Source organism: Capra hircus, chromosome 3, assembly GCF_001704415.2.
Source record: "Capra hircus breed San Clemente chromosome 3, ASM170441v1, whole genome shotgun sequence".
NCBI lineage: Eukaryota > Metazoa > Chordata > Mammalia > Artiodactyla > Bovidae > Capra > Capra hircus.
Window position 1 is genome coordinate 7138640 of NC_030810.1, and position 14727 is coordinate 7153366.

At 49.6% G+C, this 14727-nt stretch overlaps 1 protein-coding gene across 1 annotated transcript in view; it reads right to left on the reverse strand.

The window, feature by feature from the left end:
* Positions 1-14727, reverse strand: part of TRPM8 (transient receptor potential cation channel subfamily M member 8) — a 106827-nt gene that overhangs the window by 37034 nt on the left and 55066 nt on the right. Inside the window, exons 13-18 of the mRNA XM_005678748.3 lie at positions 14263-14358; positions 13139-13268; positions 11564-11709; positions 10642-10754; positions 9536-9752; positions 603-694 (exon numbers count right to left, since the gene is read on the reverse strand). Of these exons, the coding sequence (XP_005678805.1) occupies positions 603-694; positions 9536-9752; positions 10642-10754; positions 11564-11709; positions 13139-13268; positions 14263-14358 (794 nt within the window). The remainder of the gene's footprint in view (positions 1-602; positions 695-9535; positions 9753-10641; positions 10755-11563; positions 11710-13138; positions 13269-14262; positions 14359-14727) is intronic.

Genomic DNA, 14727 nt, shown 5'->3' on the forward strand with positions numbered 1-14727 from the left:
TGGAGATAGTCTATTCCCTCCTAGCTCAGTTGGTAAATCATCTGCCTGCAATACAGGAGACCTGAGTTCGATTCCTGGATCTAAGTGGGTGGAAGATCCCCTGGAGAAGGAAATGGCAACCCACTCAGGTATTCTTTCCTGGAGAACCCCATGGACAGAGGAGCCTTGCAGGCCACAGTCCGCAGGATCACAAGAGTCGGACATGACTTAGTGACTAAACCACCACCACCACACTCATAATGTTGTTGTTGTTGTTGTTGTTGTTGTTTAGTTGCTAAGTCGTATTCGACTCTTTGTGACCCCATGGACTGTAGTCCACAGGCTCCTCTGTCCGTGGAATTTCCCAGACAAGAATATTGGAGTGGATTGCCATTTCCTCCTCCAGGGGATTTTCCCGACCCAGGGATCGAACCCCTGTCTCCTGCATTGGCAGGTGGATTCTTTAGCACTGAGCCACCAGGGAAGCCCTGTATTCATAAAATACCAGGACCATATTTCATCCTATCTCACTTATCTTGGGCTTGAAATGTCTCTCCTCCACCTTTCCACCGGAGAGAATCTGCAAACACCTGACACGTGAAGACGTGGTGAGGACTACTTACCGAAACACGATTCCCGCTATGAAGTAGAAAAGCCCAAGTGAATCCATGACATTCCACAGGTCGGTAAAGTAATTCACGCCGTTCACACACCACTGCAGAGCAGAGGGACAGAAAGGACACAGCAGCTGGAACATCAGCTGCGTCCAGGTTGATTCACGCTCACACATTTCTCTCTAGATCCATTCTGAGTCCATGATGTACCAAGTACACCCTGCAACTGACCCCTGTGATTCCCGGGGGATTGGAAAGTAAGGTCGCATGCTTGCTGTTCTGTTGTTCATATGTTGCTAACAAAGTCAAGGGAAAAAAGACACATGGATCCTTACTGTTCTTTAAAAAGGAACCTGCAGAGCCTGTGTGGGCCAAGTTGGAACCCTCCCCCAACCGCCAAGTACAGTGATGTAGGCTGTGCCCTGGACAACTCTTCAAGGGTGTTACCCACACTGCTGTCATCATAGATTTGTGTGTTTACTATAAATATTTTCTGACACATGACAATAAAATGTCTTGAAAAGGGGAACATTTATTTTTTTAGAAGTTTAAAAAAACCCTTTTTTGCACGCAGGTGCTATACATGGCACCTGAGAGAACAGATGTGGTCACAGAAATGACTGACAGGAACAATGTGTCTCAAGGATCTTTTTGTCATGATGTGTACATATCAGTCATGATTTCTCAGAAGAAAGCATGTCAGGAAAACACTGAAAGAGGGATAAGATTATCCATTAGAAGAGGCTGCCTCTGGACAGCCTCTCTGGCAATCCGTCCACTAGATTTGGGTGATTCCAGGGAGGTCATCTCACCTGGTCATTTGCTCATCCAGTCAGAACATATTTACTGAGAGCCCACAGGATTGCAAATACCTGTGCTGGACTCCTGAGACACAAAGACATCAGATCGGGTGCAACGTGGACTCTCAAGGACTCCACTGGCCCATGGGAAAGGTAGATGTTAAACATGTTTAAAATGAACCATGACAAGGGTCGGAGGGGAGGTAAGACCAAAGGTCCCAGTGAGCTCAGATAAGGAAACCATGTACCTGCCTTACTGAAGGAAAAGGAAAATAACAACAAAGACACGTCATCAAAGGAACATGGCACTTTTCAAATCTACTACATGAATTCACCACCATGGGCCACCCGCTATCCAGGTATCTCCTTTCCTGTTCTGCATCTGAAACCAAGGCCTAAGAAAAAGAAGCAAAGAAACTCGCCCAAAGACAGCAAAGCAGCAAGTGGTGGGTCCCGGGGTTCTGAAATCCGGTTTCCTCTCTCCAGCATCACCCTGCTTCTTTATACTCCACGGGATGCCCCAGTCTTAGACTTGGAAGAGATTCAAGAAACAGCATCAGTTTCTCAAGAAGCCCTTCTCTTTACTCTTTGATAAATGCAAATGGCAACTTTAGTGGGCAAGAGGGTGAGAACATTATGAAATCAAGTACCAAGAAAGTATTACAATCCCCCAGGTGTACCAGGGGAAGGCGTGGTTAGGGAGTTTGGGATGGACAGGTACACTCTGCTTTATTTAAAATGGATAACCAACAAGGACCTACCGTATAGCTCATGGAACTCTGCTCAATGTTGTGTGGCAGCCTGGATGGGAGGGAGTTTCGGTGAGAATGGATACATGTATATGCACGGCTGAGTCCCTTCGCTGTTCAGCTGAAACTATCACGACATTGTTAGTCGGCTATGTGCGTGCGTGCTCAGTCGTGTCTGACTCTGCGACCCCATGGACTGTAGCCCACCAGGCTCCTCTGTCCATGGGATTCTCCAGGCAACAAGAGTGGAGTGGGTTGCCCTCTCTTCTCCAGGGGATCTTCCCAACCCAGGGATGGAACCTGAGTCTTCTACATCTCCTGCGTTGGGCTGCTGGGTCTTCACCACTGAGACACCAGGGAAGCCCTTAATTGGCTATACCCCAACACAAAATAAAAATTTTAATTTAAAAAAAAAACACTAAAAAAAATCCCCCAAATGTAAGCAGCCTTATCTGATCCTGTTTCCCTGTGGGGTGGCGGATCTCGTGGGCTCAGATCTCTAACAGTCCATTGGGTGACCCCAGTGATGCAGGTCACCACCCACCTAGGGCAAGATGAGGGCGGCTGGGACAGGCTCTCCCTACCACCTACTTCCCTCTTCTGAGAACTTGGCCTGCGAGGCAGGTAGGCACAGGGCAACAGGACAGCGCCAGCCTGGCTCAGCCTCTGAACTCGTGATGGGAGGAACAGTAAGTAGATCAATCCTGCGGCTGGGAGACACTGTTACAGTAAGAAGACATTTTTAAAAAGGAACAGCAGTCTCTTTTCTGAATGGAATGCCAGGGTCAGGCTAGATTCATAAAATACCATATTTCACCATCTTTCTCAGGACTGGGGGATTCGAGGGCCTGAAGAATGAGTGTGCTCTCCATGAAGGGATGCTGGGTCTTGCCTCATTTTAAATAAACATTCACAGACTGCTTAATAGACCTAAGAGTTATTTAGCAACTAACTCTGTTTGCACTTATTGATTGCCTTGGTTAAAAATTCCAACTAACAGAGCAACCTCTGCCACCATCATCCCCTCAAGGGCAGGGGACCCAGGCAGACACTGGAGCATGAGTTTGACACCCAGACACGATCTGAAACAGGTAGCATCCCGCCTGGTTTTGATTTTCGCTAACAAGTGTGAATTGGGTTAATTAAGACAGTACCAGGCTGGCAGAACTGATGGTTTGAGGAAACCAACCGCATGGAGGATTCCAAAGGCCTGAGACTGCAGACCTGAGGGAAAACAGCAACCTCTAGTGTCAGAGTCCTGTAATGTCAAGAATCAGCAAGGCTGGCTGGCATCGCAGACTGGTTCACAGACCACACAATCAGAGCGGCTCTTGCCTGGCAGGGCTGGCCTAGGCCCCATGCTCCCGACCCTAAGCATGTCCTTCACCATTGCCTTAATACGCAGGGTTGCTGGATTCAAACTGCCCCTTCAAGAAGAATTTTTACAGGATGAACCTAGAGCCTGTTATACAGAATGAAGTCAGTCAGAAAGATAAAAACAAGTATTGTATATTAATGCATATATATAGGCCTTCCCCGATGGTTCAGTAGTAAGAGAATCTGCCTGCAATGAAGGAGACGCAGGGGATGTGAGTTCGATCCCAGGGTCAGGAAGATCCTCTGGAGGAGCAAATGGCAACCCACTCCAGTATTCTTGCCTGGAGAATCCTATGGACAGAGGAGCCTGGCAGGTTACAGTCCATGGGGTCGCAGAGGCAGACATGATGTGACTGAGCATGCATGCATACAATGCATATATGTGGAATCTAGAGATATGATACTGATGAATCTAATCGCAGGACAGGAGTGGAGACTCAGACATAGAGAACAGACTTGTGGGCACAGCTGGGAAAGGACAGGGCACAAACTGAGAGGGCAGTGTTGACAGGCACACACGAGCACTCGGGAAATAGACAGCTAGCGGGCAGCTGCCGTGTAACATGGGGAGGTCAGCTCTGTGCTCTGTGATGACCCAGAGGGGTGGGATGGGCGGGTAGGAGGGAGGCTCGAAAGGGAGGGAATGTATTTATACTGATAGCTGATTCACGTTGTTGTACGGCAGAGACCAACACGGACATTGAAAAGCATTTATCCTCCAGTTAAAAATAAATTTAAAAGAATAACTTTTTACAGAGAAAGAGGACAAACTTGGACAGAGCTGCTGCTGCTAAGTCGCTTCAGTCGTGTCCGACTCTGTGCGACCCCATGGACGGCAGCCCACTAGGCTCCTCTGTCCCTGGGATTCTCCAGGCGAAACACTGGAGTGGGTTGCCATTTCCTTCTCCAATACCTGAAAGTGAAAAGTGAAAGTGAAGTCGCTCAGTCATGCCCGACTCTTAGCGACCTCATGGACTGCAGCCCACCAGGCTCCTCCGTCCATGGGACAGAGCTACATACCATCAAATATCACCCATTTGGAAGGCAGGAGAGCTGGGACCCAGCTGGACGCTGCGGGCGTCACGTCAGGCCTGGGGAGTAACTGGGTAGCACACTAGCCCACTGTCTGCTCACACGCAGAGTCCCCGCTGTGTCTCTCCTGAGCAACACTCCACGCACTCCACCTGCCCAGGGCCCCGCTCCAAGCTAAACACACCTGTCCTGAGGCTCCTTCCTGCATGACCCGAATCAGTGACGAGCAGCTGATATGCATCCAAATCTGAAGGGACACGCTTGTGCTGAGAGGACTTCACTCTCTTGGGTCCTCTCCGCCAACCTCTCCATCAACTCAAAACTCGCTCATTCTACACTACCTGCCACGCTCACCTCTCCTTGAAAGCTCTCAGAAGTGACCCTGATGGTCATCTCTAACTGGTAAAAAGTCTATGAGGACAGAGATGTTTGCCGGCTTGGTTCATCCCTGGGGTCTAAACACTGCTTGGCACCTAGTAGGTGCCCAATAAATATCTGTTCAAAGAAGGAGGGCATGGATGAAGTGTGTTGACTTGAGCCAGGATGACTCTCCCTGCGTCCTCCATTCAGGCCCAGCTCTGCCCCTGAAGCAGCCCAGGAGAAGCCCTGTCTCTGGACCTGATGCTCCTTTAGGTGCCTGGAGGATACAGATGATCTTGGGAGTCACATCGCAAGATCTGTGATGAAACGCAGCCAGGAGGCAGGGTCAGGAGTGGGACCAGGGGAGAAATGTTGGGAGTGTGAGTAAGGGGCAGTCAAGGGCAGGAAAAGAACTTTTTCTCACTTGTTCCAAGAAGCAGCTGCCAACAGCACCCACTAGCCAAAAAGCTACCCCTGAGCTTTTCCTGCGAGCTTCCTCCCCAAAGCCTGGCTCTGGCCTCAGGGCTCCCCACTTATTCTCGGTCACAGCACAGCTCTGGGCTTCAGTCAGGAAGACCCTGCCTTGTCAATTCATTTTTTCAAAAGATGCACATGCTTGCCAGAAACACAAGAGCGCCAGCTCCTATGCTAGTACTCAAGGGTTAAATGTGAATAAAAACCAAATGTCTGAACGAAGTCATTCCCCTGCCACCCACTTCTGGTCAGGAGCAGAGTTTGGGCAAGGAGCTGGAACTCCCCAGTAGAGTTGATGCAGATGAGATGGGCGAGGTTGCCTCCCAAGGCATCCCATCCTGTTGCTTCTCTCTGGGATTTCCTGTGGCTATCATTTCACAGTTCTATGTAAGTTAAGTCATTAAACTACATACCTGGAATGGACAGGTATAGGAATGACATACAGGGCTATGTCAACAACATCTCAATAAAACGGAAAAAAACGACTGCTTACAGTAGGAAAGATGCTCACTTGAGGACAGGAAACCAGAAGATCAAAGAAATTCCATTACTACCAAGCTATTGAGAGTCCCTAGGACTGCAAGAAGATTCAACCAGTCCATCCTAAAGGAAATCAACCCTGAATAGTCATTGGAAGGACTGATGCCGAAGCTGAAACTCCAGTACTTTGGGCACCTGATGCAAAGAGCTGACTCATTGGAAAAGACCTTGATGCTGAGAAAGATTGAGGGCAAGAGGAGAAGGGGACGACAGAGGATGAGATGGTTGGATGGCATCACCGATCCAATGGACATGAGTTTGAGCAGACTCTGGGAGAGAGTGAAGGACAGGGAAGCCTAGCGTGCTGCAGTCCATGGGGCCACAGAGAATCAGACACAACTGAGCACCTGAACAACAACCACGCTGTTTGCAATTCCTGCTGGTTTTCTCTTTCTCTCTCCCTCTCCACTTCTTTGGGCTCATGACTTATTTCCCTGCTGGGCATCCCCCATCCACAGAGGACAAGAGGTCTGCTAGCCTCCAAGATGGTGTGAGACTCAAGGCTTTCCCCCCGCAGCCAGACAAAGCTCCTCAAACTCGCCCTTTCATCCTCTTTCTCTGCAGTAGCAAAGCTTTCTCTTTGATGTGGCTTTGAAAGGTAATCAACCACGCCCGGGAGCAGAGCAAAGGGAGGGAGGCAGGGCCCCAGCCCCTGACCCCACTGGTCTAGGAGGAAGCATGTGTGACCCTGGGCAGTGCCAACTCCCATGACAACATAACTCAAGAGGTGCTAGTTTAACTTGGTTAACTCTCACGATGGCCCATTTCTGTTTTAATTGTTGACTCTCCTTCCATCTTTCTCTGATTCTCTCATGCAGGTATTTTCCTATCTTGGCTGCTGATATGCAGTTAAGTCCAAAAAAAAAAAAAGAGAGAGAGAGAGAGAACTAGCAAGTAAAGACAGCACTGATAGACTGCATGGAAGGAGCTGTGGGTCGAACAGTGTCCCCTCCAAATTGATACTTCCAAGGAATACCCCCCAGGACCTTGTTTGGAAGTAGAGTCCTTGCAGGTGTGGATTAGTTAAAATGAGGTCATACTGGAGCAGGATGGGCCCCTAACCCAATGATTAGTGTCCTCATGACAAAGGGAGGCTGGGACAGAGACACGTACATGGGGAGAAGGTGGTGTGGGCATGAGGACAGGGATCGAACAGCACATCTCCAGCCGAGGAGCAGCAAAGCCAGCAAGTCTCCAGGAACCAGGGAGGGGCCTCGAACAGGCTCTCCCTCGCGTTCTCAGAAGGAACCAGCCTTGCCCACAACCTGGTCTCAGACTTCTGACCTTCAGAACAATGAGATGATGAACTTGCGTTGTTTCAGCCACCTGGTGGTGCTTCATCGTCGCAGCCCTAGCCCTCATGGACTCATACAGAAGGGCTCTGGGCTGAACTGTGACCTCCTGAGCCAGTGCTGGGGCTCCCGTGAGGCTGATCCAAAATCATAGAAGCCTTTTGCACATTAGCAGGACCAGGTCTCGGGGGAGACAAAGGCGAGAGGAACTCCAGGGTCTTGCCACCATTCCAAGAGTCCCCCAGATGTCTCAGTCCATTCCAGAGGAACCTGTTTTCCCTGCACTGCCTCGACTTTCACGCCAAGGATCGACTCACACCACAGCGGCACGTGGGACAGCCCTGTGGGAAAGCCTCGTAGAAAGCCTCGAGGGAAAGCCACAGATCCCTTGATCCACGCGACGGGAAGCATGACACTGCTGCTACAGCTCGGGAGGAAAGCGGACATGCATTCCCCCACTCAAGACGAGGACTGACTCCCCTGTGGAGACTCCAGAGGTACCCCAAGATCCATGTCAGCACTGGAGAGTAATCCTCAGGTTCCAGCCCCGACTCCACACAAGGTCTTAGGCCCCGGCATGGACTGGAGAGGAATCCCGAGGGGCCCCCTAGCAACTCGCATGGGGACTGGCCTTTCCTGAGGCCACCAGAGCGGGTCCCTGAGGTCCCCGTCATAACTCGAGAGCACCTGCCACAACTCAAGAAAATCCAGGAGGTTCTCCCCTCCAGGCGAGATGAGGCCCATTTCTGCTGAGGCGTCTCGAGGCTAATCACACCTAACCTCTGGAACTTCGAAAGGGTCCTTCACACCCTTGCTGCAACTCAAGAAGTTCCCCGACATACCCGTCTCCACTCGAGAGGAAGCACGAGGGTCCCACCCACATCCAGAGGAGCCCCGTTTCCGCCTCATAGCTCGAGATGAGGGATCCTTTCCCTGCTTCATCGGGAAAGAATTCCCGGGGTTCCCGTCGCATCTCAAGAGCAGGCGCTCTCAACAGGAAAGGCAAGAGGAACTCCAGGGTCGTGCCACCATTCCAAGAGTCCCCCAGATGTCTCAGTCCATTCCAGAGGAACCTGTTTTCCCTGCACTGCCTCGACTTTCACGCCAAGGATCGCCTCACACCACGGTGGCACGTGGGACAGCCCTGTGGGAAAGCCTTGTGGGAAAGCCTCGAGGGAAAGCCACAGATCCCTTGTTCCACGCAAAATCTGATCGTGCTCAACACACTTCCACCTGTACCCCATCTGCAGTCCATACCTGCAACTCCCACCTACTGGACAAGCAAAGGCAGATTCAGGGCATTGGTGCCAGGACTTCTGCCATCTCCTGTGCCCATGGCTGATGCTGCTAATTCATCAAGATGTGGTTCTGCTGAAAACAGAGCCTCAGAGTCTTTCTCAACCCAGGGATCCTAGAAGCCACCTAGAAGAATCTATTAGAATTGGCATGATAGTTGAAACCAATTTAGGGTTGTCATTCAAAGCAGGGACTCTGTGAGGTCAAGACCAGTATCCTTGACCCCTCCAAACATCTTGTATCACTTGGCACAGCACCTCATAAACTACAGGCACCTAGGCCGTACTTGTTGAATGGATCTGTTCTTGCATTGGGGCTCATATGGGACGAGAGTGACGGCAAAAGCAATTCTCATACACTTTGTAAATTACATTTTTAAAGGCTTTTCTGAATGACCTTTCATGATGGTTTAGGGATAGCACTGACCTTCGCCATCAACATTTATTTATTCAACGACTATTAACTGAGCAGTGCTATGTGCCCAGCCTGGGCCAAGTTTGGGTTCAAGGGTGGGAAGAGGATGTCAAACAATGCAGATCCCAAGAAACTACAGAAAAGCACCATGAATAATTGAAACGAACGCCCTGAAATTCACAAGGATGAATAAGAATTCCCGACGTTGTCAATCTGACACGCTGCGCACTGAGATGCTCTTAGTGGATGCTCTCCACTTCCAGCCCCCCTGCCGCTCGCGCTGCTGCCTCCCCCGGTGATGGCACCGACAGGACCACAAATAGCTCCTAAACCCTAAACACAGGAGTGGGTTCAGAGTCCACGGTCAGCCTACTGTTTGAACACATTCCTGATCCCAAGTAATTAATCACAGAGCAAAGCACGGGCCTGGGGCTAAGAGATCTCATGGAAGTGCGTCTTCATGTTCATGGGTGATCACTTAAGGAGAACGTTTGTTTGGGGGAAACAGTGACTTTGGAACTTCAGGAGCAACTTCTGTTCCTCCATGGCATTAGGGAGACACCGTCCACTGAGGAAAGGAGGGGGCGGCCACGTGAGGACTGACCTACCTGTCTCACTTCATCACAGAACAGGACGAAGACTAGCGCGTAGAGGACCAGCTCCGGGGCGTGGGGCACAGAGTGGAAATCCATGAGCAGCACGTAGGCGAAGAGCAGGAGGAAGGCGATGTAGAAGACCACGTTCCAGGAGAAGACTACGAACGGGGAGGTGAAGAAGGCCACGTAGTACCACAGGAGCTTCCTGTGCTTGTCCAGGGGCTTCTTCCTGGACCGGGAGGGGAAAGCCCTGTCACCATCCCAGCCAGCGTCGCTGTGCGGGCCTCACCTCTCCTTCTGAACACAGATGAACACAGACCCACAACCAGGCCCGGGCCAGGCAGCCAGAATTCAGCCTTGGCATTTCTTGGTTAACTGATCCAAATTCTGCCTTGGCTATAAGAACATGACCCCACTTCTACCTGTTTCAAACCCAGGGAAAACCCACGGAGATCCCAGACCTAATGCGTGCAGGCACTAGGGTGGACATCATAAATTCCAGGCCTTACAATGCTTTCTTTACACAAGAGCACACACAGAGATGTGTGCACAGACACACCTGTACAGACACAGATGCTTGTACACACTCAGAAGAATGTACACACACATATGTATGTACACACAGATGCTCGTGCACCCACAGGTGCATGTACATACATAGATGCTTACAAACACACAAGTACATCTACACACACACATTTGTACACACATGCTTGTACACACACAAGTACATCTATACACAGATGTATGTACACACAGAGAAAGGTTTGTACACACAAAGATGTTTGTACACACATAAGTACATCTATACACACAGATGTCTGTATACACACAGACACTTATCTGTACACACACAGGTGCATATACATACACACAGATGCTTGTACACACACAAGTACATCTACACAAGCAGATATATGTTTACACACAGACGCTTATACACCCACAGGCGCGTGTGCACACACACGCATGCTTGTACACAGGCAAGTACGTCTACACACATAGATGCATATACACACACAGAGATGCTTGTACAGACACAGATGCATGTACCCACACACGTGCTCACACATTCACAGATGCATGCACACACACTATTGTGTGCCTTGGTTTCATACCTAAATGATACCAAGCCACAGCCAACCAAGGGTATAATAAACAGACACAGGATAATCTTCCAGTTCTTGGTGTCTCGGGAAATCTCTCCATACCACTGCTTGGAAAGAAAATTCTAGAGGAAACAGACAAAGGAACAGGTCCTTATCAGTGCAATGACTTGCCGGATGGTGTGCGACCTTTCTTCCCAGCCCTCAAACCTCCCCTCACTCTCTGAATTGAGATCCTTATTCTTTTATATTGGTTACCTGGATTCTAAGGGGCTATGATTAAACCACTAAAACTTCTGCTTGATTTTCAGTTCTGTCCTATGTTGCGTTCTGTGGACTTTAAAACAGAGGTTGTATGAGTCCAAATTCACTAAACCTATGAACCTTAACAAACTGTAATTCTTATTGTGCAAGTCTTCATCAGTAAAACAGGATGATGTTGACCTGCACGCATGCTGTGATGATAAAGCGTGACTGCACGTACAAGGAGTGTGTAGATGAGTGTCAGTCTGTCCTCTTCCCTACCTTCCTCCCTTTCCTCCAGCTGGGATGGTGGGTGAAATATCTCCCCTCCCAAAGCTGAGACACAAGACACAAATTGCTGTGAGTGTAAGTCAAGGCAGAAAGCATCTACAGTGGCTGAACCCACTTCATACTAAATTCTCTGCTCCCATTACTACTGACTATGGCTGTAACAGTAACTGCTACCATAAAGGGCTGGCTCCACTCGCATACTGCCTCATTGAATCTTCACAGCAACCCTTTCTTTACCCCCTACTCTGCCCATTTTACAGATAAGGAAACTAAGGCTCGGGGAGCTTGTGTAACCTGGCCCATCCCTGCGCCGAGCTAGAGGCAATACTGGATCCAGAGACCCAGCTGATGGGAAAGGCTCGTGTCTAGGTGTGTTGTTTGGTGGCGGCGTGCTGCTTACCTGGACCCCGGGCTGGGCAATGAAATGCTGGTCGGTTGCCTCCACCGCCAGCTCCAAACAGCTGCTTCCACCCCAGGCTTCACAGGAATAGACCAGGAGTTGTTCCGCCAAGTCCTCGTCGCTGCTGTAACACTCTGTGAACAGCTCTAAGCGACAGCATCCCCAGAGAGAGGGAAGAGGGAGGCAGGGCTGGCCAATACATAGAACTTTCTCACCCTGCCCCCTCTCCCCCAGCCAAGCCCCGACTTCCACAAAATCCTGGCTGTGACTATCCTGGTTTATAAAAGACAGAGAGAAGGCCAACACAAGAGAATTCTCTACAGGGCAAGGGGTCTTCTTTGGGCACCGCATGCCCATTACAGCACCTCCTGGCGGCAGGTGGCAGAAATGCCCATTGAGCTGCAGTGAACACAGGGAGCTCCCGCTTTGATGGGGCTCAGCCACTGCGGGGAGGATGCAGACCCTCGGCTATCTCATTTACCTCTTGTGTTTTCTTGGTGAGGGTCTTTGCAGTTAGGGCACAGTGCCAAAAAAAAAAAAAAAGCCAAAATGATGTAATAAAAAAACACTGACCAATTGCATTGAGGATGTGCTCATATTTTGACATGTAAAAGTTCATATTTTGTGCTCTTATGACAAAGAGATTGGTGTGTTGATCCTCAGAAGAACTATTTTAAAAGTCAAAACGTTAGGAGTCATTGACTAGCTAAGTCAATCCAAAATCAACATGATATCTTCAAATTTTAAATATATTAGAAGAAAAAAATCAGACACCTTTTTTTTCCAACGCAGGGAAGCTCAACTCATTACATAAGACAACAGATAAACACGCCTGCAGCTGGCAATGTGCCACACTGCAAACTTAAAACTCCCAAGTGGGGGAAAAAAAAAAAAATTGAACTGGCCTAACATTCTGTGCTGCTGGGAGGCAACTTGGCCCTGGATTTCTCACACCTCGCACGGTCCGGGTCTTCTGAGCAGGGGCACTGATAAGCTTTGTTCAAGGGCAAGTGAAGCAAACAGAGGACAGATGTTCCGGGAACATCAAACTCGGCAAGGCCTCTGCCCTCTTCTGTTCCAGATGATGAGAAACCTCCCCCTGGAGGGGAGCTGGGCAGCTCACCTGTCATCTTGTATTATAGAGGCCCTGAGTCTCCTGATTTTGGGGAGCTGTGGGGCTGTCAACACCAGCTCTTGTTCACATCACCCCGTGGGGAATCGAGGCACGAGGAACAACCCTGGATGCTGTTCTGAATGCTGCCTTTCCCATAGAAATAAACTACCTGTGTTCCCTAACTAGGGCTCTGGGGTCCTCCCTAAGTATGGGTATGGGAGACTGGCAGGCTAACCCGTTAGCTCACACGTCAGGTGAAACCTCAAACCTGTCACGGTTTCTCAATAGCAACTCTCCAAGGCTCCCCTACGGTGCTGAGTTGCTTAGACTTGACCTGGACATGGCTCTGGGAGGCTGTGGGGTGAGGAAGCCCGCATTTTTCCACCCTCAGTCTTAGGAAAGTCAGCAAATGCCCCCTAGCGTGCCTGCGCCAGCCCCGGGTCCCGTTCCGGGAGGCTCACCCACTGCTCGGCTCTCGTACTCGTTTGCCAGCTCCTCCGACTCCCCTGCAGCGTTGATGTCATTCTTCACCTTAGCCAGAGTCTTCAGAAGTTTGCTGGCCCCCAGGGCGGCCAGAGTGCAGCCCCTGGTCTTTCAGAGAAGTGAGCATGCTGCCGTTAATTCTAAATCCCTTGTGGTCAAGCCAACGTCAAAGTCAGTCAAGGAAAAAAACTGTGGCAAAAGCAGGAAATGGATTCCCAGCAAGATGTGCAGCGTGCACGGAGAGTCCTGAACCTGAGTATACTCACAGTCGTGAACACAGAATTAGACAAAAAGACAGTATCAAGATCAATGCAGGACAAGCTGACAGTTAGATGGGGCAGTGGGAGGTCTGAAGACCCACCCCCATGCTGTAAGAGCTCAGGTGGGAAAGTGGCCAAGGGCACGAAGATCTGACAGCATAGTTAGTGAGACTGGGTGTGAATTAATATTTAGTACCTAATTGTAGGCTCTAAAAGTGGAGAAGGTAACTGCTTTTCAACTGCTCATAAATCACTTAGAAAAATCATTATGTAAGGGATCACAGAGAGAAATATCAATCATTTCCCAAAGCAGATTTTGTACAGGCCCTACCTTCCTGTCTATAATGTGATAAAGCCAGAAATTAATTTTTAAACTAAACTCAAAAACCTCATCCACTTGGAAAACAGTCGCACATCCACACACACCTAAGAAGTAAGCGCTTCCTGAATTGCCCACAAAGCCCAGGACTTTCCAGAGACCTCCCCTCCCAAACACACCTCTGTTCACATTAAACACAAGCCACAGCCATTTCGTTACATCAAATATTTCATTTCATTAGTGATGCTTTAAGGTTAGGCTCCCCAGGGCGTGCAGGGGTAAAGAATCCATCTGCCAATCCAGGAGATGCAAGAGACAGAGCTTCAAACCCTGGATCAGGAAGGCCCCCTGGAGAAGGAGACGGCAAAAATTTCAAGGGCAGAGGAGCCTGGTGGGCTACACTCTCTGGAGCAGCAAATAGACACGACTGAGCGTGGACACACATGCACACACACGTGTGAGTTCTGAGAGGGTCAGAACAACCACAGCAAAGCGCACATTTGCCAAGGACTTGGGCATTTACCTGCTCCCAAATGACTTTGGAGAGCTCCTTCTTGTTCTGAAGAATGGCCCAGATGAAGAGCGCTTGCAGGGGATGCCGAGTGATAGGAGATACATCCTGGGAGGGTTAGAGCAGGGAGTCAGCACTTAACGGCTGGAACATCACTTTAGCAGACACACTAGGATGAGAATGAAAATGGGGTCGGGATGCCCTAGGGAGCACCCCGTGTTTGGAGGGCCCTGTAACTTGGTGCCTGAATCCATTTTCACAGAATAGGGATGAGCGTTTCATCTCCCCAATGCACCAGGTGGTATAATCTGACACGGAACCTTTGATCTGTCATAAAAGGCAATGCACAAGTAGATGGAAAAGTATAAAGGGTGAAAAAAATGTGCTGACAGCAATTTAAAAGCTGAATGACTCTGGCAGCCGGAAGAGAAAGCAATTCCTTTAATTCACCATATAAATCTCCTTCTCATCTAGAAA